The sequence below is a fragment of the Rutilus rutilus genome (assembly GCF_951802725.1).
Source record: "Rutilus rutilus genome assembly, chromosome: 1".
Lineage (NCBI taxonomy): Eukaryota > Metazoa > Chordata > Actinopteri > Cypriniformes > Leuciscidae > Rutilus > Rutilus rutilus.
The window spans coordinates 67,008,265-67,032,927 of NC_140209.1; the positions used below are offsets into that span (position 1 = coordinate 67,008,265).

General features: G+C 38.2%; 1 protein-coding gene across 2 annotated transcripts in view; it reads left to right on the forward strand.

Moving 5' to 3' along the window:
- Positions 1-662: 662 nt before the first annotated feature.
- LOC311295345 (NACHT, LRR and PYD domains-containing protein 3-like) overlaps positions 663-24,663 on the forward strand; it is a 50,676-nt gene continuing 26,675 nt past the window's right edge. The window contains exons 1-4 of one of the 2 annotated variants that reach the window (XM_084416671.1): positions 663-759; positions 1,333-2,047; positions 11,800-13,842; positions 20,646-20,816. In XM_084416671.1, the coding sequence (XP_084272797.1) occupies positions 1,389-2,047; positions 11,800-13,842; positions 20,646-20,816 (2,873 nt within the window). In that variant the 5' untranslated portion in view covers positions 663-759; positions 1,333-1,388. The remainder of the gene's footprint in view (positions 760-1,332; positions 2,048-11,799; positions 13,843-20,645; positions 20,817-24,663) is intronic. The other variant, XM_084416670.1, reaches the window with a different exon arrangement.

Sequence of the window (24,663 nt, forward strand, 5' to 3'; positions counted from 1 at the left end):
TGTTCAGCAGAAAGAAATTCATAAAGGATTGAAACAACATGAGGGTGAGTATATGATAGTACTAAGAGCAGGCGCGCTCAACTCGCAAATTAGTTTATGGGTGCGAGTAATAAAAAACGTTTATCAAAAGTAAAGATGAAAAACCGCACTCTCAGGTTCTATTTTCATACATTTATTATTACCATGCCCTCACAGACGCGTTTCGGCCTAAGCCATCATCAGTGTGTACCGGGTGAGTATATGATGACAGAATTTTCATTTTAAAGTGGAGTATCCCTTTAAGCAGACTGTCTACTAATATCTAATCTAATGACTGATATGGAGTTGCAAAGTTAATCAACAAAATGTTCAAAAGTACTAGTTTGGTAATTAGCAATATTCTAAATTGTAGAATTTTTGTTTGTGTATTTCCATTAAAATGTCCAATATTTCCATTTAACATGTAAAAACAAATGAATCCCCAAATGTTTTTTATTTATTTTTATTTATTTTATTACTTTTCTATTCCTATGTAGCCTAATACAAATTGTGGAAGTAGGAACGCATTTTCTTTTAATATGGTCTCGCATTTATATGGCACAGCTGTAATTTATTTACTCGTTTCAAACCCGGAAGTGAGAAAAAAAATCCATTCGAGGAGGAGCTGCTGGATGTTTACCTGTGACATTTACCTGTCTCACGGTGAAATCGAGAGCAGCCGATGACTGTAAAGACGCCATTTCGGAAGATAGAAAATCATCAATCGCTTAACATGTGACAGTAAGTTCGTTAAACTTTTCATAGCTGTAATGTCGATAAAGTATTTGCGTCTCAACAGACCTTGACGAACTCAAACTCAAATACATGATAAGTGTTTAAGGTTACTTTCGTTATCTAGTCCTACTTCACGACACGTCAACTGTAACACTCATAAAATGGCAGAAAAAAACTTACACTTACTTTTTTCTTTAACAGGAGAATATTAGTTTAATGTTGAAATCTTCGGTTGACTTTAAATACGTATTTAATTATTTTTTATAATATTGTAATGTATGTTGAGTGACGCAGTAATACTGGGGAAAGAAAGTGTGGCCGTAGGATAAACATTAAAAGTAACATCATATTTGCTTAATGCGAGACGACTAAACAGATTGTGAAAAACACCTGCTAGAGTTCAGCAGTGTCATTAAAGTGAAGGTGAATCCAGTGTTTAAACGCCGACATGTCGGACATAGCCTACTATTAACTGCAGAAAAACTGTTGACGTTAAGTTAAAATGAATTAAATGCCATTTAAATAAAATGTGTCAAAATTCAATTGTGTTTTGTGCATGTTTTCTGTGTTCACATACAGGCCTTTAAGATCAAGGCCTGTCATGTCAAGGAGGAAGAGGAGAAACTTCCTGTAAAATGAGTGTGTTTGAGGAGAGAGGGGAGGAGAACCGTACCTGTAAAATGAGTGTGTGTGAGGAGAGAGAGGAGGACCGTACCTGTAAAATGAGTGTGTGTGAGGAGAGAGAGGAGGATAACCGTACATGTAAAATGAGTGTGTGTGAGGATAGAGAGGAGGAGGCGTCTGTTCACACCCAGAGAGCACCATCTCCAGTATCCAGCTGTGTGTCCATGAAGAGTAACAACTCCATGATGGATCCCCCTAGACTCAGTGATGGACCATCTTCAGGTTTCAGCTGTGTGTCCATGAAGAGTAACAACTCAATGATGGATCCCCCTAGACTCAGTGATGGACCATCTTCAGGATTCAGCTGTGTGTCCATGAAGAGTAACAACTCCATGATGGATCCCCCTAGACTCAGTGATGGACCATCTTCAGGATTCAGCTGTGTGTCCATGAAGAGTAACAACTCCATGATGGATCCCCCTAGACTCAGTGATGGACCATCTTCAGGATTCAGCTGTGTGTCCATGAAGAGTAACAACTCCATGATGGATCCCCCTAGACTCAGTGATGGACCATCTCCAGGATTCAGCTGTGTGTCCATGAAGAGTAACATCTCCAAGCATGAGCCCCCTGATCTCAGTGATGGACCTGCTGTGACCTCTGACCCTGTGTGAGTATCATGAAGTTCAGGGCTGTCTGGGCAGTCAAGATATTATATTGGTTCATCGCCTCTAAAAAACTGTTAATAACACCCATACAGACAAAAACAAGTGTGTGTATGGTTGCTGGGTACTGGGTAAACCCAGCCTTATCTGGGGCGTTTTGATTTCGCCCTGCAGCTCAGGCTGGAAACCTGTACATTTATCTCTGCTGCTTCGGTTACAAATTTGCGGGAACCAATCACAAACTGGCTTATCCACATGGCGCGCGGGTTTAACCCAATGACGATAGAGAAGTGACAGCAAGCAACCGTCAATCCAATTCCGTTTAACCTCTCAACGATGCTCAATGGCTTATTTAGTTTAGCAAACAAATCGCTCGAGTGGCTGTAAATTCCAATCACTTTCATGTTTTATTGCACAACCTGCAAAAATTGCTCGATGCACTTGTTGCTTTTGCAAACCGCTGATCAATGCTACAAACCAGCAAGTTTGTTAACACGTTTCCTGCCTGGAGTTTTCGTGTCGCTGATTGGTTGAAGAACTATCCAATTGCGTACAGAGTCATTTGAACTATGCCCGTTGTATGGTGGCAAATCAATGACAAAATTAACGGAGCGCACAACTGACATGCGCAGTAAATGACATTCGCGAGAGGATAACAGATCTACACACGAGGAAACGGGAACTCGCAAGCTCATTCATACCCATGAGCATGATCATTCCCCACTCTCTGGCACTTGATCTCCACTCGCCTGCTGCTTTTGCTCGCTCGAACACTTTTATTTTTTGGCAGTCGAGGGGCGGGACTTACTGTTTTAATAACCTCAAATGTCATTGGTTACAATGTGATTGGTATGAAGATAAATCAGTAGCAAAACTCGAGAGCACGTAAATGTGAATTTGAGAACTTGTACAATAAATATTTGTACTTGTACATGAACATTTACACTCACAGCTCCAATGTGAAAACCTGTAAAATAAAAATCTGAAGTTGAATGTTGAAATTTGCACTCGCATACAATAGTCACAAACCTGTATTCTGCATTTGAAGCTGCAGACAAGTAGACACAAATGTGTAAAATGCCATTCACAGAAATACAACGACAGACACAAACTTGTAATATATATTTTGCGTTTAATCTTACGTTCACATTCGCGGTACTTCCTCAATTAGGCACTTACAACTTCTCAAATCTGTCACTGCAATTTCAAATTTCGCGCCTTGACTTTTGCTACTCTTTTCGCGATATATCAGGTGCAAAACTAACTTGTGCACTTGAAACTGAGAGGCGGCGAGAGAGAAAGGGGGGCGGGAGCGGGGGTGTTCAAAGGAGCCGTTTTATTGGTTGGCAGCTAGCCAATGAAATGGGACTTCGATGATGTCACGAAACTCGTGTGCACTGAAACGCTAACATGGCTTAATGCATTAGACTGATATTAAAGAAATAAACAATATTATCAAACTCAGTAAACACAATGCTTATAATGCCTACTACAGAAAAGCAGATGAGAACAGAATATGACGAAAGAAAGCAAATGTGTGTTCAGTGTAAATAAACTTGCTGCCTGTGTTTTATTAATAATTTAACGAATTATGTGTTTTTTTTATTTTATTTTATTTTATTTATTTTATAACTGTTGGTCCATTAAGCCTTAAGCGTTTTCTTGGTTTTCATACTACAGAAAAGCAGATGAGCACAGAATATGAACACAACGTGTTTAATTGAGACAGTGGTATTAAAAGACCAAACTCAGGAAACACCATACAAATAAAGCAAAGCAATTGAGCTCTGAATATGGATGCAACGAGTTTAATTGTACGTTTTCCTCCCACAGAAAACCAAGAAAACGCGTAATAAGGCTTAATGGACCAACAGTTATAAAAAAATAAATAAACCCCCCCCCCACATAATTCGTTAAATTATTAATAAAACACAGGCAGCAAGTTTATTTGCACTGAACACACATTTGCTTTCTTTCGTCATATTCTGTGCTCATCTGCTTTTCTGTAGTAGGCATTATAAGCATTGTGTTTACTGAGTTTGATAATATCGTTTATTTCTTTAATATCAGTCTAATGCATTAAGCCATGTTAACGTTTCAGTGCACACGAGTTTCGTGACATCATCGAAGTCCCATTTCATTGGCTAGCTGCCAACCAATAAAACGGCTCCTTTGAACACCCCCGCTCCCGCCCCCCTTTCTCTCTCGCCGCCTCTCAGTTTCAAGTGCACAAGTTAGTTTTGCACCTGATATATCGCGAAAAGAGTAGCAAAAGTCAAGGCGCGAAATTTGAAATTGCAGTGACAGATTTGAGAAGTTGCAAGTGCCTAATTGAGGTAGTACTGCGAATGTGAATGTAAGATTAAACGCAAAATATATATTACAAGTTTGTGTCTGTCGTTGTATTTCTGTGAATGGCATTTTACACATTTGTGTCTACTTGTCTGCAGCTTCAAATTCAGAATACAGGTTTGTGACTATTGTATGAGAGTGCAAATTTCAACATTCAACTTCAGATTTTTATTTTACAGGTTTTCACATTGGAGCCGTGAGTGTAAATGTTCATGTACAAGTACAAATATTTATTGTACAAGTTCTCAAATTCACATTTACGTGCTCTCGAGTTTTGCTACTGATTTACCTTCATAGATTGGAAGCCTCCTTGACTTCAGACATGAGACATCACTTAATTTGTTTTATTTTATTTATATTAACGTGTAATGTGATTTAATGCATTGTTAATATGGAATAGATTCTTACCAGATACTTTATTAACAGGAAGTCTTACTAGTGATTGCATTGTGTTAAGAGATATTTTCAGACTGTAATGATGCATTTCCATGGTTATTAGCATTGTAAATCTACCAAAAATTCGTATGTAATAAATCCTAATTTACTCTCTTACCTTTGTTCTTTGATTAACATTAAAGGGTTAGTTCACCCAAAAATGAAAATTCTGTCAGTAATTACTAGACATGTGCCGGTATTCGGTAATGCGATAAATCGCGGTAATGAATATGCACGATATTGTTAGCGTGGACACTTCAAAATACCGTGAAAAATAATAGATCAGAATTTATATTTATAGAATGCGCATTAGCTTATTTTCCATCAACCGTTTAAACAAACACTGCGTATATGCTGTGCGAAACACGTGCGCGCACTGATGTAAACAATCCCCACACGTAGAAGCACTGTGTGCATGCGGTGCAGTGCGCACTCTAGTCTAATGTAAACAATCCTCACATGAAGAAGCACTGTGAGCATGCGGCGCAGTGCGCACTCTAGTCTAATGTAATGAATCCTCACATGGAGAAGCACTGTGAGCATGCGGCGCAGTGCGCACTCTAGTCTAATGTAATGAATCCCCACATGCAGAAGCACTGTGAGCATGCGGCGCAGTGCGCACTCTAGTCTAATGTAATGAATCCTCACATGAAGAAGCACTGTGAGCATGCGGCGCAGTGCGCACTCTAGTCTAATGTAAACAATCCTCACATCAGAAGCACTGTGTGCATGCGGCGCAGTGCGCACTCTAGTCTAATGTAATGAATCCTCACATGGAGAAGAAGCATGGCGGAAGGAGGAACGCTGCCGACGATTTATCCCCCTTCTAAAAGCTGGGCTGCCAACTCTACGCATTCAGCGTGAGACTTTACACTTTCCACACGCTCTCACGGAGCAAAAATCCCGGAGCAAAGACACTGAGACCGACAGACTAGACAGAGCAGGTTACTTTTGATATGAAAAAAATTCTCAGCTCTCAAGTTCTGTCCATTTTATTATGAAATTCAGACAAAAAATTCTGTTTTGGCTTGTAAATGTGACGTGACAGATCGCTGTAGCGCCTCAGTTCAAGTAAACCGATCATCTGTTACTTTTTATTTAAAGATACAGTACAACTTACCAAAATGTACTTATGCCTCATAAATAATATCGATCAATCAGTGTTTTTCAGCCACGGAAAGAGGTCAATAAAACTGCAGGACAACAATTATGTCACAGAATGTTACATTTACCTCAGGAAAGCCATTTAAGGACCTAGATAAGTTAGTTGACTAGAAAAAATAGCTATAGAGTATTTTGCTAAATATGTGCACTATATTACATTTGTATTATATTTTTACTTGTGTCATAATTGTTATTATAATGAAAACCAAATTATATTTAATTTAATTTGTTATTTTTAACCTTTAATAATACCAGCTGACAGGGCTCTCTGTATGTTTACAAAATTATGTGAAATATATTTTTTCTTGAGAAAAATTAACATGTAGGCTCTCTACTGTAGCCTACCTAATATTTATCCAAAGAGTCAATATTGAATCAAGTTTGAAATCAAATCCCAAGAATTGAATTGAAATCGTGAAAATTGTGTAAAATTCTGTTTAGTTACCAAATGTTTTGACAATCACAATTACACCCCCCAACCCCCCCAAGTTGAGAGATTTGTGCTCGCGCATTACTTGGATGCGCTCTCAACATTTGTAATTAAAATGACGCCATAGAAACTGCCTCAAATAAACTATAAAAAGGTGAAGATAATCGTGTCTGAAAACGGCAATAGATTTTTTTATTGGTTAAAATCAATACAATATATCTCGTATTTTTCTGTGGGTGCTTGACCATGAGATCGCCGCCTATGATCACTTAGAAGCGGTGCTAAACTGCAGTGGAAAAGCAAACCGAGCCACAAATAAAGAGAGCCGAGCTGAGCCCAGTCGTGCCTAGTCGAACCACGCAGTGGAAAAGTGCCTATAAGTAAACTATAAGTAAATCGCAACTACATGTCAACTAACTCTCATTAGAGTATTAGTAGACTGTAAGTAGACTGTTAGGTAAGGGTAATGTGTTAGGGTTCGGGTTAGTAGAGTAATTGTAACATTGCTTATAGTCAGTAAAATGTCTGTTGAGGATCATCAAAATAAAGTCTTAGCAGATATTAAACAGTCTACTCATACTCTAATGACTTGTAGTTCACATGTAGTTGCAAAGTAACTTCTGGTTAGTAGAATGTCTAAAGTGAACCATCGAAATAGTTACCACAGTTTATTTGTTTAAGACTTTTATGAAAATATAAACTGTTTAAAAGCAGCTTAACAGAAGATGTATGTATCATATATGCACAAAACAGCATAATTATTTTGATTAATGCCAATATTATTTGAGGTTCAGAGGAATGATGTTGCTATCAGTGAAGAGTCTGATCAGAGCAGCATCTAAAACTTCTCTAGGCCGACAGAGCTGATGATATTGATCAAACGCTGCTGTCTGAGATTATTGTTATGTTGAGGGTCTGAACACTGTCAAACTGTGGTGCAGTGAAGGTGAACTCAGGTCTGCAGTTGTAGATTTAATAATAGTATTGATCTAATATTAACTGGAGTATGTTTTTCTGGCTGCCTCTGGAATCTCACTCTCTATTCAGAGCCATTTGCTCTTTATGCATAGAGTATGATTGCAGAATAAATACATGTTTTTAATGAATATTGATGGATGGACATTTTGTGGGAAAATAAATCATTAAAGTGGTTTGTTTTGGTAAAAAATCGTATACATGTATGAGGCGGCAATAACCTTTAAGTCTTTTACCCCCGACTATCCTATAGACCAGTGGTTCTCAATCCTGGTCCTGGGGACCCACAACTCTGCACATTTTATATGTCTGACAGTTCAGTTCAGAGCTCTTTCCTAACGAGATGATGATCTGAATCAGGTGTGTTAAATGAGGGAGACATACAAACTGTGCAGAGCTGTGGGTCCCCAGGACCAGGATTGAGAACCACTAGACTATAGTCTGCGTAAAATCTATCCAGAGTTATCCAATCTATCAACTTTATTGCCACATTATACATTTATAAGATTTAAAAGACTCATCAGGATGGGGCAAAAGGCCCCCAGTATTGATACAAACACTTTAGCAATGAAGTAATGTGTTTTGCATAATCTAAGTTAGTACTTGTTCAAAACAATCACTTTAGTTCTGTTTATTTTAATAATTAAAATAAATGCATTTTTGTTTAATAATATACTGTCATTAAAATTAAACTGTTCATTATATAAAAACACAGAAAAAATATTTAAAAACTAAAGATTCTGGAAGCTTTGAATGAGATCCCATAAAAAATGATATTGGCTTTACAGTAGTAACAATACTATTTAATGATATTTTATTATATGATTAATATATATTTTTTTAAATATATTGGTTTCATTATAAATATGGTGATTATCTTTAAGTTGGACACAAAACCTAATACGATATTTACCATCTGAATCAAACCATGTCATGTCAACAAATGGAAAAGTAAGCCAGCGGTTGATTATCATGTTAATTATTTTGCCTTTAGCTCCAACAGCAAACTTTACATATTCTTCAGAATAACTGTTGATTTAAGTATCATCCGTCGCCATTTACAAGTAAATCAATTGCATGTAATCATTTCACATGAACACTGCTTTTACTTCATGTCAGTGTTTCTGTGATATTTTAAAATAATGGTTTCTGTTAAATCTGGTCAAGAATTTTAGCCGCCTTTCTCTTTTATTCAAACATTTTGACTACTGAAATATTGATGTCTCATTACTTTTAATATGCAGGTCATTATCTGCCCCCAAATGCCTGATGTGCATAATTAACCCCCTGGGGTCGGCTATCGCGCCGGCGTGATAGGCTCGTTTTTTTCCTTATCAGTGCAAAAAAGAATCAAAATTCTAATATAAATTTTTATTTTATATGCTTGTGTTATACATCAATCGATCCTGTTAAGTGTGTATTTTTTTTTGTGTATACTCATAATAAAAACAAAGTGTTGTGCTTTTCGCCAAATAAAGAAAAATAAACATTTGCGAGTTCTGCCTCCTCTCCGTCAGTGAAGTCCATTCTGAAACGCGTCCGAAAATGAACTGTAACTCAGCGAATACTTCTCACACAGGCACGTGAGATATGTCTTTATGAAGCTTGAATTCTCTTCTTTTAAGTGAAGTAATTAATATAAAAAACAAATGTTTTCAACTCATGTAATCCGTTTGAAAGCAAGGAGAGGTGCCGTTTTTTCTTTCTGTCTCATTATCTCTATAATGAGCTGAGGCCGCCCCGCCCCCGGCACTATTCACATGGTAAATAGTTTAGGTGATCTAGATGCTTCGCACCCGCCCCCGATCAATGCCATAAAAACAAAAAGTTTCTTCATCAGATTCACTGATAGTTCATCGCGTTTAGAGAGGATGGCTCGTTTCTCCGGTAAAGATGCCCTTCAGATGATTCTGGACAGCGAGGAAGAACTCACCTTTTCCTCAGAGGAAGATTGTAACTCAGACATGAACGGCAGCTTTTTAAAGAGCGAATTGATCACGCCGAGTAAACACCGAGTTTTCACGTGAGTATATTCGTGTACTCAAGTGGTCTAGTGGTAGAACATTTGCCAAGCGTGTCAGAGGTTCTGAGTTCGAATCTGCACTCATATATATATATATATATATATTTTTTTATCAAATCAGATTATGTTTATCAGTGGTTGTATATCAGGCAGAGACATGTTTGTGTGTATTTTGTTTTGTAATTTCACTGGAACGAATAGAGAGTCTCCACAACGGATTGAAGCGCGCGTCCGAGTGAAGACTGCGCGAGCCTAAAACAAACACAGCATCCACGTCTGACTCGCGGGAATCCACGGCGCAAACCTGTGAGGGGGCTGTGTTTTCTCGAGCCCCATATCAGCTCGAGAAAACACAAGTTTATTCAGATCATTACTTGTTTACACCGTCTCGCAGCGCTGTGAGGAATAATAATAATGGAAAATGTCCCTCAAAAGGTAGATGTAAACAAACTATTAAAAGGTAAACAATTTTTTTCTTTAAATAATTTTTATTGTGTTTTATTAGTAACAAATTTGGGGAGAGGGTAAATATTCCAAAACTGAAAATACAGTATGAGAATTACTAGACATGTTTTCCTTGGATATTATAGGCCAAATTGCAAGCACAATGGCCCTCATTTATCATTCTTGCGTAGAAACGGGCGTATATATTGGCGTAAGATTATGCTTACACTCCTCTCATCGCCTGATTTATGAAGCTGTGCGTACCTTTGAAATCCAGGTGTACGCAATACCTGCCCTTGATAAATGCCGCGGCTGAAAACGAGCGTCATTAGAATAACACGCCCCTATATATTCATGTCTCCGCTCCCCCCACGCCCTCATTTTACGCCATGGACACACGGAAGACGGCAAAGAAGAGAAACTTCTTTGAGAAAGAGAAAGCGAAACCAGGGAAGTGGAAAGAAACAAAATTGATTTCTAGATTTTTATTATTAATGACGCTTATTGTTATTTAGGAGAAGAATGTCGTTATTATTATTATTTGTATTATTATTTAAAAGAAGAAGAGTGTCATTTTTATTATTTTGTCAGTCTGAATAATTTTTTTGGTCATTGAAAGCCTTTCATTACTAAACCCAGTCCGTGCACACCTGCCGGGCCTAACCCTGGCCTAACCATCGTTTCAAAGAATAGTACAATGGCGAGCGCGTCAAGTATAAACGCCTCGTCCGTTTGGGGAGGTGCGCGCGCAGTCTGCGGAGACTCGCGCTGCGGAGCCAGGCGAAAGTATAAACAAGGCTTAAAACTCAGGTAAAGCGCACAGGCTCGCAACTTAAGGAATACATATGCCTACAAATCAAATGCTTTAGTAAAATCACACAAATTAAACATTGAAGTCCATGTTGCACAAAAATAAACACTGAAGTTTATAATTACTATGTTGTTGTTTTTTTACAGTGGGTCATAATATATCATATCTTTTAGTTTGTCAGTGCGTTTTGTGGTGTTAGGAATTGTTTTTCTGCGCATTCCCGCACTCAAAACGTGCGTACACCACCTCCTGAGCTGGCGTAGGATTTGAGCGTGCTGTACGCCAACGTCCATATTGATAAATCTCAAAGTCACCGTGGTTTTGGGTGTACGCCAGGTGTACAGCTGGAAATTTGGTGTACGCACTTTTGATAAATGAGGGCCAATATGTGGAAAAATAAAAAAAGAATTGAGATGCTTCCAACTGTTGCTCTTGCATTCTTGTGGCTCAGTGACTCACCTGAATGAATGGCTAATTAAGTATGCAGGCCCCATTGTCTCCTAAGGTGTGAACCACTAAATATGCATGATCGTTGCTCACGTACGCCCACTCCGCATATTGCCTTTCCAAACAGAAAGTGCTTTGCAAAATTCAAATCAATGTATTGTGTTATGTGAATGATAAGGCAGGGAGATTTTCACATCATTTTGAAGAAAAAACACTAGGTGATGACATCCATTAGACAAAAGTCTTATTGGCACATATTTAGAATGTGTTTTATGGCCTTATTTCAGAAACTTTAGTTTTTAGTTTTTTCAATAACCATGCATAAACATTATTCTCTCAAAAATGCAGACATGTACATTCTTGTTGCTCACATATTATGGTAGCCCTGTTTGTGCTAAATAGTGTGTAATTTTTTTTTGCCATTAATATGTTTATAAGCAACTGAAAAAAGCACAAATGTCAGGGCATGTCAGAACATCTCAAGGACCCCAAAAAGACCTTAGACCCCAGAGGGTTAATTAACAGTTTGTTGGCAACATCGGTAAATAAAATCTGTGCAAGAACTTGCGAGGATCTCCATGTGTGATATTAGGAAGACAGTTTCTACATGTAGTATGATTTTATATATTTATTAACAGAAGTTATTGTGTCTCTGTTCATCTTAATGTGTTTTCAGTGGTGGCAGAGCTGACCAGATCAGAGATGTGTCCTGTCAGACCAGCTCATCCTCCTCCTGTCAGAAACACATCAGTCATCATGACACAGAAGCAGCCCTGCAGCTCGACTCTCACCAGCCAGTGCATGATGATCTGCAGAGAGTCAAAGACCAGCACAAAACCAGCATGAAGGACAAGTATGAGAGCTTATTTGAGGGAATCAAACTACAAGAGAATCAGACTCTCCTGAACAGGATTTACACACAGCTGTACATCATAGAGGGAGAGAGTGAAGGGGTGAATGAAGAACATGAGGTGCTACAGATGGAGAAAAGTTACAAGACACTCCAAGACACTCCAATCAACTGCAATGACATCTTTGATCCTTCACCTGAACTAGGATATGAGGAGAAGAGAAGAGAGAAGAAGGACAAAATCAAGACTGTTCTTACTAAAGGCATCGCTGGAATTGGAAAAACCGTCTCTGTGCAGAAGTTCATTCTGGACTGGGCCGAGGGAAAAGCCAATCAGGGTGTAGATTTCATGTTTGTGCTTCCATTTAGAGAGCTGAACTTGATTAAAGATCATCAGTACAGTCTTCACAGACTTCTGCTGGACTTTCATCCTGAACTTCAAGATCTGGACTCAAAGATTTATGATGAATGCACAGTTGTGTTGATCTTTGATGGTCTGGATGAGAGCAGAATTACACTGATGTTTTCAGACAGTGAGAAAGTTTCTGATGTGACGGAGTCTTCATCAGTGGGTGTGTTGATGTCAAACCTCATGAAAGGAGATCTCCTTCCCTCTGCTCTCATCTGGATCACCACCAGACCAGCAGCAGCCAATCAGATCCCCTCAGAATACATCAACCGTGTGACCGAAATTCAGGGATTCAATGACCCTCAGAAGGAGGAATATTTCAGGAAGAGAATCAGTGATGAGGATCAAGCCAGCAGAATCATCTCACACATCAGAAGAGCAAGAAGCCTCCACATCATGTGCCACATACCAGTCTTCTGCTGGATCTCAGCCACTGTGCTTCAAAACATCCTGAAACAAGATCTCAGTGCAGAAATCCCTCAAACTCTGACTGAAATGTACATACACTTCCTCCTCATTCAGACTAGCATGAGGAACCAGAAGTATGAAGAGAGAGATCCAGAGAAACTCCTGCAGTCCAACAGAGAAGTGATTGTGAAACTTGCTGAACTGGCTTTCAATCAGCTGATGAAGGGCAATGTGATGTTCTATAAGGAGGACCTGATTGAGAGCGGCATAGATGTCACTGACGCCTCAGTGTATTCTGGGATTTGCACTGAGATCTTTAGGGAGGAATCTGTGATTTATCACAGGAAGGTTTACAGCTTTGTACATCTGAGCTTTCAGGAGTTTTTTGCAGCTCTGTATGTGTTTTTCTGTTATTTACACAAGAACAGTGAAGCTCTGAAAATGTTCCTGACAGGAAAGTCCAGAACTCGATCTGGAAAGGTCAGAAGTTGGTGTAAGAATGTTTCCAGAACTTTCAAGTTGCTCTCAAGTAAGACTGTCCTGACAGGAAAGTCCAGATCTGAGTGTGAGATTGTTCCTTTGGATGTGTTTCTGAAGGGAGCAATGAATAAAGCCTTGAAGAGTAAAAATGGACACCTGGATCTTTTCCTTCGATTCCTTCATGGCATCTCACTGGAGTCCAATCAGAGACTCTTACAGGATCTGCTGATTCACACAGAGAACAACCCAGAGAGCAGAGAGAAAATAATCCAAAACCTTAAAAAACACGAAAACACAGAAAGTCCAGAAGACAATGTCAGCCCTGAAAGATGGATGAATCTGTGTCACTGCTTGATTGAGATGAAGGATAGTTCTCTTGTTGACGAAATGCAGGCATTTTTACAATCTGGAACAAAAAACAAACGTCTTTCTCTTGCACAATGTTCAACTTTGGCAAACTTGATCTTGATGTCAGAAAAGGTGATGGATGAGTTTGACCTTAAAAACATCATATCATCACAAGAGGGTCGAAGGAGACTGTTACCTGCTCTGAGGAACTGCAGAAAAGCTCTGTGAGTGTGAAAATATGAACATAATATCAACTGATTTGAAATATGAACATAATACCTCTCATGTAGGCTAATAGTTTAGCTAAATGTGCTGTAATGGCTTTTTCATTTACATAAATTTGAAGTGTCTACAGAATAAAATGTTTAAAATAATTATTTTAATTTGTAATTATAATTGAAATCCAAGTAATTACATTTCTGAAGTTTTAAAAGCTGAATATCTTTTCAACCAATTAATTTACATGACTTTTCCATTGTTCATAATATGCTGGATAAGGATAAAGCATTTTTAGAAAAATATATTAATTTTCTTGGTCTAGAAATCACACTTTTAAAATTAGGCTACCTCATATATCTAGTTGCAGTGAGGATGTATTAAAATAAGAAATATCTTGACTTAGGTCATTTCAATCCCAGCACTGTACATTTTAATGTCTTTCTTATCTAACACACATATTAGAGGTCTTGGAGTCTTTACTAACGAGCTGATGAGTTGAATTTGAAAATGTGCAGTGCTGTGGGTACTCCAGGACCAGGATCGAGCAGAAACGGTCTCTGAGCCTACTAGTCCTTGCCTTAATGCTATGGTACTGTAACTGTGATAAGAGAGTTAACAATTTATCCTGGGTATTTATAAACCGATGTTTCATGCTGTACGTTCCTAAACCCTGGATTAATGTTCTTATTTGCATATTTGTGTTATTATTGTCATTGATTGGACGAACGCCACGTGTTTACATCAAGGCTCTTGCATTGCCCGTCCTCATATTGCCGAATGCTATAAAGTTTTTTTATATGGTTTTTTTGGACTGTAAAGGAAAGAATGAAAAGGTATCTTCTTCACTCCAATTCGCCTTTGGTTAAGCCACACCCTAGAATGTAGATTGACCAATCACAGCGCAGCCAAGAACGAGCTCCCACAGAGGTCCGACACTTTTTCACAGCGCTCCAAATTTAGCTTTTAACCTTACTGTGAAGTTATACTAGTTAGACAGTTTTATGCTGTTTTAGGTTATGATTTCGGTTCTCTACCCTAATTAATGAAGAATCAAGGTGCTAGCAAGCGCTTAGCGATGGTTTAGTTATCACGTAAATCAGGATTGTATGTTTTGACTAGCGGCTGGATGTTAGCTAACTTTGTTATTCAAGATACAAACACCTAACGTTAATGTTACAGACATGCTATTGTGGTAGTTTTAAAGGTGACTAACGTTACCGCCACCGTGTTGCCCAGATTAAGTTGTCAGACGTAGCAACAGTAACTAAGGGGGGCGGGGCTTAGCCAAAGGTGAATTGGTGAGTTTTCTGTTGCCATTTGAAATGTTTCCCATCAAACGCTGAAACAACTGTTTATACAATTTCTGTGACTGTCCAACACGTGAACATGAGGCACTTGATTGGCTGTCTGTTGCTAAGCATCTAACCAGTGTTGTGCCTGAACGCGTTCAAAGAACGACGTTCACTGAACGCGTTCATATTTTCGCCGAACGCTGAACTGAACAAATCACTTTTCATACAATGAACGTGAACGAGAGCGGCGCTCACTCTGGCAGGAATGAGCAGCACGCGCAGTTCACGTTCACGCTCATTTGAAAAGTCAGGTTTTACGACACTGTTTATGGCAAACACCTTGATGGTCCAGCATGGCTAGTGCTAGTACTAGTTCACACGATTCTCTATCTCAACATTATTTTTCTCCTGGCTATAATAATTAGCCGCGTTTCCATTACCCTTCAAATTGCTCAAATTGAAATTGCGAATTGAAAATACGCACAATGGAAACACGTCAATTTCGCAAAAACTCCCGTTTATCGAAAAAAAGTTTTTGCGCTCGCATGAGGTGGTTTTTCAGGCAATTCGAAAAAGGAATATTTCGCAAAACCGCAATGCAAACAGTTTTTGCGCATTTACAGTCACCTGACTTAGAAGACGCGGTGTGTTTGGGGTCCATGTATAGCTACGCAAATAATAATAATTTTATATTATTTTATTGTAACATTTAATAGGCTATATTTAAAAGACGCTTTTATGCAAAAAAGGAACAAAGCTAAATGTGGAGCGCGCACTGCATGGCACGGAGGCGAGGGCGCGAACACTTGCATTTTCCTATCAACAGTGGAAACGACTTAAAATACTCTATCATTTCTGGTCATACAGAAAATAATAATACATTATTCTCAACTACTTTTATTTGTGTAAACTCACAATAACAATAAAACGTTGTGCTTTTGTAAAATAAAAGAAAACAATATCAGACGCACTTTCATGATCTCTGTAAACTGGAGCGCGAAAACTGAAACAAAATATAGCCTATGTAGGCTAAAGCTTCAAATGTCCACTTTAAAACGAACAAATTCGAATCGAAAGCTAATACCTTCTGATTAATCTGTATGAAATGTGCATTTCTCTCTAAAAGCGCATCTGCTTAACAGCGGAGATGGAGATGTGATTTTAGCCAAAACAATAGTTTATTAATAATATTAATGGCTCTTCTCATTCAGCACTGCGGGAAAAACATAAATTCCAGGTTCTAATTTGGCCTTAGAAAACCAGTAAAATCGACATGTTTTCCATATTAATTTGTGAATATTTTAAATGTTTAATAAAGGGGCAAAAAGTCATAAACAAACATCTGAAAATTCGTCGATATTTACTTTTTTGCGCAGCAGCTGGTGTAGCCAGTTCAAATAAAAAAAATTGGTGTTCAACTTTGCGTTTTAAAAAGACAACAACCGTTCATTTTTCGTTTTTCAATTACGGGTTAAAAAAGGGAAAACGAATGGACATAAAAGTAGCCTACATGGATCGTTTGGACAGAATACGAGACAGAGTTCTTTATTAAATTCATAAAAGAAACAATAGGCTATAGCCTAATAGGCTACTTGATTCTAAATCTCAAAGAAATGCCACAATCAAAACCTCGGAGCAGAAATGAGGGCGAAACACCCAGAAAATCCTAGGCTATATGTGTCCTTCGCATTATAAGGGTCTTTCCCTGCCATTAATGCTTGTATAACACGCCACGTCTCCTTCCATTAATAATAATAATAATGTCTAATGCAGTGGCTGTGATATAAACCAACGTCCGTTGCCGTGATTTTTGGAATGACTTATCGCGAGAGAAAATAAAAGACGTTTTAGTCGCATAACATCGGTTAATGGAAACGTCGTCATTTCGCAATCGTTTTTATCGATATTTAGATAATAGCGCAAAACATTTGCGCAAATCTGTAATGGAAACGTGGCTACTGGTACAATAATTTTGATTAGTTTTGGAGTGGCAGTGATTTGCAGCTGGTAATGGATGGTAAAGAGGTTCTATTGAGTAAGATAGTGGCCTATCTTAAAAAGAATTTAACAAATGAACGTGAACTAGTTCATTTTTAGATATGTGAACTTAGTTCATTTAAAAAAAAAAATTAACTATGAACATGACCTAGTTCATTATCATCTGTGTGAACTGAAATTTGAGCTAGTTCTTTTTAAGTATGAACTGGCACAACACTGCATCTAGCCATAACACTCTAACACTGTATCGTTTCACACTGTGCAAGTTTTGCACCGCAATGTGGGATTAACAGCACAAAAGCGACTCTAATCCTGCTCTGGACCAGGGTTTCATTACTCTGTGTAAGAAGTGGTGCTAATCCCACTTCTAACTTACAAATGTGAAACGTTCCTTTACCCAGGGTTAAAAGCAAGGTTTAGAACCACTATAATCAGAGGTTAATTGCAGCATTAAAACAATGTGTATTGTGAAAATTGGAATACAAATAAAATTGAAAAATACATGACAGCGATTCGGTCTGATTCAAGGTCCCTTCCTGATCATGTTCCTTTCTCTCCCATCTTTGTGTCACAGTATCAATTAGGGGTGTAACGGTACGTGTATTCGTACTGGACCGTTTCGGTACAGGGCTTTCGGTTCGGTGCACGTGTGTACCGAATGACCGAATGCAATATTTTGTGTGCGGAACATAGGTACATTTTTGTGTTTCCACACGAACATATTAAGTGGCGGAACTCTCCACGTTCAGCGCAAATCCCGCCCTGCAGCTGATTCTAAAGTTTTACCCGTCGTCACTGTCATATCTATGGTCACTGTAACCTAAACCAATGAAATCGACTGCAGGGCGAAAAAAAGCTTTTCCGCTCTGTGTGCGCCGCCGCACTCTCCGTTCTGCGTGTGTGTGTGTGTGTGTTTCTGTCTGCGCTCTCTGCTCAATGTTCAATGTTCGACTCCGTGTTTGCGCTGCGCGTTCTGCTCTGTCGTTAACGGCCCAAACACTCCAATCATGTACCGATCACGCACTGGAAAAGCAAAGTCCGCTCAAATAACGTGAAATTTCTCAGTAGTAGACTTCTGTTTGCTGAGCTGGTATAGTCATGCTGGCAACAATGGTACACTTAGGCTCTGATCACATGCTCTGGTAATAATAGCTTTGTAGGACAATATTTTATTTTGATAATTAGAAAAAAAAAAAATATATATATATATAAAAAAAAATCTTAAATTGATTATGTTGATTGATTACTGAAAAATAATAATACTAGGGCTGCAACGATTCATCGAGTTACTCGATTTACTCGATTACAAAAATTCCTCGAGGCAAAAACTCTGCCTCGACGCCTCGTTAAATTCCTATGACGCGCACTATACGCGCAGGGATCTGATTTCACACGGACCGTTGTTCAGTGTTCAGGAAGCACAATAGCGCGTGATACATTTTGAATTTAGTTGGCGCGATGGCGGAGAGTAAAGATGTCCATAAAGTTTGGGATCGCTTCCTTCCAGCGTCGCTGAAACAAGGTAACGATTCTGTCCCCCGCATTTTTTTTTAACCCAGCGCCAATATTTCCGCCCGTGCCGAAGCCTATACATTGATGTTCGCTGATTTTAATCCCATACTGTATTTGTAGCGATGTCGTGATGCGGTTTGACTAGATATGATGTTTAGCTTTGATGTTTTAAAGTAGTAAATGTATTCATGTTCAACTGCAAGAGAGTATAGCCTAAAAAAGAACCCCTTCACACACACACACACACACACACACCCTCGTCTCTCTCACGCGCCAGTCAGACCAATTGCGGCAATGCATCACATATGCTCAAACTTTTATGTAGCCACGCAACAATAATTTCAGCATGCATTCACTGTATACACCGGGACGCGATGGAGGAACAAATATTGCATTGCAGTCTTTGCGAGACCTTGTTTGTCACGTCTGCCAAATAGTTACAGACAACAACAAAAAATGAAACTCCCCAGCCTGCTTCTCCAAATCCACTCGTACTTTTAGGGAAGACATAATCGGCTACCAAAGTAATTGAGCATAGAACATTTTCAATTAACAAAAAAATATAATGCTACAAAACGTGCTAATATACTTCAACTAGCCTAAGTGAGAAATAAAATGCTGTTCTTTTTAACATATTTGCAATAAAACATTCCCCTTTTTAAAGCTACACTTATTTTTTTTATAAATTGTATACATTGTGTACCTGTTTGGCTTGGTATTTTATATTCATTTAATTTATTTTTTGTTCTCCGGTGGGTAATTTGCAGAAGGTGCAATCCTTTTTTTGTAATGTTGTATTAAGAAGACAAAACTTAGGCCAAATGGCCTTTACTATTTAAGTTTGTATTCATAGTTTTACATGTTATACATGTTTTACAGTATAAAGTTGACTTAACTGTATTGTTATATAATTGTTGGCACTGGCACTTATAAACACTAAATGGGTAAAAAGTACAATAAATAGTCTTAGTTTTGGAGCCAAATGTTGGAGTTGGAATAAATAGCTGTTTTTGTGGGTTTTTTTTTTTAGAAATAAAAGCCAAATGCTTGATTATTTTACAGCCACATCGTTTTCGTTATGCATTATTTGTTTTGGTTGTTTAAAAACACACTAATTTTTTTATCCGATTACTCGATTAATCGATCGATAAAGTGCTAGATTAATCGATTACAAAAAGAATCGATAGCTGCAGCCCTAAATAATACATTGATATATTTATGTTTAATATTATTTTAATATAGGGCTATTTTCTGTTCCTTTTTTTCCCCGGTGTTTCATTTAATTAGGTGATTCTAAGTTTAATTATTGATAATTTACAAGCTTGGAGGAATTGCAATTAATTACAGCAAATTGTGCAATTAATTAGTTCATTTTTTTAATCGATTCCCAGCCTTAATTTTTAAATATGAGTAGGCCTACAAGCTGGGATTGGTAATGCAGCACTGTAATCATAGTTATTTATTTATATTTTTCATTATTTTATTATGTGATATTGGTTTGAGACTGAGAGTATTTTATTTAGTGGAGAACTTTGCAGCAGTATTTTATTTCTTATTCTTTTTTTTATTTTATATGTTTTATTAAAAAGTGTTCAAAAAAGTGTAAACAAATTGTTAAAAAAAAGTTTATAGTAATAAACAACCTGCAGTTTAATGTTTGCATTTCTTTCCCTTACTGTACCGAAAATAAACCGAACCGTGACTTTAAAACCGAGGTACGTACCGAACCGTGATTTTTGCGTACCGTTACACCCCTACTATCAATCAATAAGGCAAAAAGTCCAACAAAAATAAAAAAAATTATTTCGAATGACACTATTCAACTAACAAGACTCTTTTTTCCACTATAAAGGATTGTATAAACAAGGAAATAAAACATTATACACATACAATCAATGTGATCAATGTGACAATCAATGATCTTTTATGTTGAACTTGGTTAACCAAGAAAGTCGTGCGATCTGGTGGGGACACCAGCATTAATCAGAGTCCTCTATTTTTTTCAGATTAACAGACTGTAATCTCAGTGATCAGCACTGTGAAGTTGTGTCTTCAGTTCTACAATCATCAAACTCCCTGAGAGAGCTGGACCTGAGTAACAATGGCCTGCAGGATTCAGGAGTGAGGCTGCTCTCTATTGGACTTAAGAGTCCAAACTGTCAACTCAACAAATTGAGGTATTTAAGGGGATTTCATCTGATCTGGGCAAAATAATAGTAAGCTGTCATATATGTGTATATATGTGTATGTGTATGTGTATGTATATCATATATGTGTATAATATGTCATTGTGTTATATTCTAATATTCTATGCAACTCACTTAAAAGGATAGTTCACCCAAAAATTAAGTGATCATTTACTCACCCTGCTGCTGTTCTAATGCAGTGTGCCCTTCTTTTTTTTTTGGACTATAGAAGGATAATAAAAAAAAATAATTCCAGCTCACACCCATTCACATAATGGGAGTGAATAGCGAACAGCATCAAGCTAAGAAAAGAGGCAAAAGTATCAATGGTCACATGAAACACGTGTCATATATTCCAAGTGTTCTAGGGGGCATTTGACAGTATTTGGTGAAAAACAAACCACAATGTAATTTTTTACTTAACAAAAGTGTGACTACATTCATGAGACTCGATTAGTGCTGCCTAATTGGGATGTTCACAGGTGTTCACCCCGACTCACAGAATCAAGTGAAAAATCAAGATACATAATTACACAAATACACAAAAAAATACATAATTGGGGTTGGAACGATGGTGATGATAAGCTTGTTTCTTCTATCTTTTTGCTGCACGTTGACGCTGGACGTGTGTTTGGTTCCACACTGTCTTGCTCTGTCAGAGCCAGTCATTAATGGCCAGTAACTCAGAGGGTTCCCTTGACCAGGGAAATAGAGGTGTTTGAAATCCCAGGACACATTGGAAAGGGTCAGTGGAGGGTTTCTGAAGGGAATTTTGAGCATATTCAGCCCAGCGTAAGAAGCTGCTCCAGTCCGACCGATTCTGTTGACAGTATAATCTAAGAAACCTTGTGAGTTCTGGGTTTAGGTTTTCGCTTTGATGTTTGATTGTGAGTGATATCCTGAGGTGAGGCTTATATTTAAATTGAATTGGTGGAAGGCCGTCCAGACCCGAGATGTGAACTGGGAACCCCGGTCTGAGACAATATCTTCAGGTAGTACATGATAGTGAAACATGTAGTGGATGAAATGTTCTACTGTTTCGAAAGCTGTTGGGAGCTTACGTAGATGTGTTAATTGACATGCCTTAGAAAAACATTCATGACTGTAGTATATTGGTGTTACCCTGGGAGGCCAGGAGATCAGTGACAAAATCCATAGCAATGTGTGACCAAGGTTGTTGAAGAATGGATTGTGGCTGTAGAAAGGGGATGTCTAGAAGACTTTGCTGTGTGCAAGTATGACTGTAGAAGAGGAGGTCAGCAGCGCCATCTGCTGGATAACAGTATTATACATCCAACAATTATACAGAACAAGCCGACATAGTGATCATGCTCCAATCACGCAACAGACAGCCAATCAAATCGCAGCTTTGGTCAGGTGACCATGCGCAGAACTTTTTAGTTTAGTTTTTGCTCTATCATAGACAGATGGTTTGTGTGTTGTTTTTCCTAATTCCTGCCAGAGTTGTGTTTGATGTTTGTGTTTGTCCTGCCAGAGTTTGTCAATGACTAAAAGCAAGCGTTTATTAATCTTGTTTATATTGCAGTTGCTGCTGATTACAATTAGTCGCTGAGTTGTTAGATGTAAGATAAACGGATGCGAGGAAGACCCGCGGCTCTGCACAAGCGAATGTTCATGTAAACATAAGCGTTTTAAACCGAATATGTATATTCGGTATCATCTTATGTGGACATGTTCAGAATCAGAAAGAGCTTTATTGCCAAGTGTGCTTGCATACACAATGGTTTTTTCTTGGTACTGAAGCTTCCAGTGCACATATACAAATGCAACAAGAAACATAGTAATACAAATTCTAGGAATAAAAATATAAATGAAAAAATATGAAAAAAGTATAAGGCCACAGTTGGGTTTAGTCAGAATAAACATTTACAGATTATGAACATATTTACAGTATTTTGATTAGTATGAATATGCCTTGGAAGGTATGTTAACTGTTCAGAAGGGAAATGGCCTGTGGGAAGAAACTGTTCCTGTGCCTAGATGTTCTTGTGTTCTCGTTCCTTTGTGGACAGATGTGTTCATCCTACCTGCATGGGTTCAGTGTCATCCATAGGGAAGTTTGCTTGGTTAAGTGGATTAGAGAATCTGTTTGGTTTCTGAGAGTAAATGAGATTTTCAATATGGATCTCTAAATTGATGAATTGGTCAATTTTGGTGAAAAAGCTCAGAAATGTTACCCATGGCAAAACAAGACTTCACACTTTGCTTAGCGTGCTCAGTGCTTAACCCTTTCGCACGTACGATCACACCGGTGTGATCAGTCTAGGCTGGTCCCTGGAGCGTACGATCACACCGGTGTGATTAGAACAGTCAGTGCATGACGTGATCAACTGCTAAATTCAAATGTGCTTTCGCGCGTTGGCTGGCGCTGAGCCAGAGACAGGCTCGCTCAGAGCTGTCATATATCACAACTTTTCAGTGTTTTCAACCACGTAATGTTTATTTTAGGTTTCAGACATATAAGTACTAAAAAAACAATACATTTAGAGTTTGTAAAATACACACTGATGTCAAAGGAAGAGGCAAATAATAATCCTTTCGATTATAATTAGACACGTTTTATTCATATCAGATACACATTGTGTAAGTAACTTTAAAGTTTACTCTATTCTTCTCCCAGTTCACCAGCCACTTACTTTTATGTATTTCGGGAGAAGTGGATGAATTCACGTGTTGTATAAAATCCAACAGATCCGATTCTCTGAACTGCGTCTGTGTCACAAACTAAGATGGCAGCGCCCATCGCGCATACAGCTGAACTAACGCGATCGTTATAAAGGTGGTTAAACAACAAAACACTTCCACTTGCATATATTTGACAATCGGAATATCAGATATTTCATGCCATATCTAACAAATTTGTGAATATTTTGAATAAAAAAGGAAAAATGGCATAAAAGCAGATCATCATTCATTCAGCTCTGTTGTTGCTGCGGGGTGTCACGTGACAAGCAATGACGCGCGTCACCATGGAAACCATAAAGTGACACATTCTAAATAACGGTCGCCTTGAAAAACTCATGCTGGGGGGTCAGCCAGAATATTTTAAACTTACGAGTGAAAGGGTTAAATAGTCTAGTCCATAAAATAGAGAACAAATGTTTGTGCAATCAGTCCAGGTATGCGAGTTCTGAGATTTGTAGTCCAAGTGCTAATACTCCGCTGAGGGAGACCACTGGTGGCAGACGGGAGGATTTTCAGAGGTAGCGTTCATGACAAACTAGTAGTACAATGATCAGTTCAGGTGCAGAGATGCACAGATACAGAGATGATCATTTCAGGTGCGCTCCATGTTTCTGCTTAAACAGATATGCGGCTATAGAGATCTGTCATATGCATTAAAGAGTGTCAAAATGTTTCATTTGAAAGTTAAGACCTTGTTCTTATCAAAATAACAAAGCTCATAGCGATTATTTGATAGGAGTAAGTAACAGGCTATTTATTATGTTTGTAAAATGATTACCTTCATCTGGGCGTGGATGGTAATGATCCCTCAGGTGCTGTACATATTAGATGTGTTCTCCGCTTTTGCTGACACTTTTCATCTAAATGTTTTGCATATTGCATACCTGTCTTCAACTACTCCTGAATCATGTTTAGATAGCCAGAATTCCACAATAGCTTATTAAAATAACTTCTTCGGCAAGTACAAGAGATTGCATTGTTCCACCATGTTTTCAATTTGAGAGTTTCACATGTGCTGAAAGTTGATTTGCACGCACCCTGCCTTACCTAAACAATCACCTAGTAAACTCAGCTACTATAGTAACAACCTCACAGAGTATCCAGACAGAGGGCACGCCACACACAAGTTTGA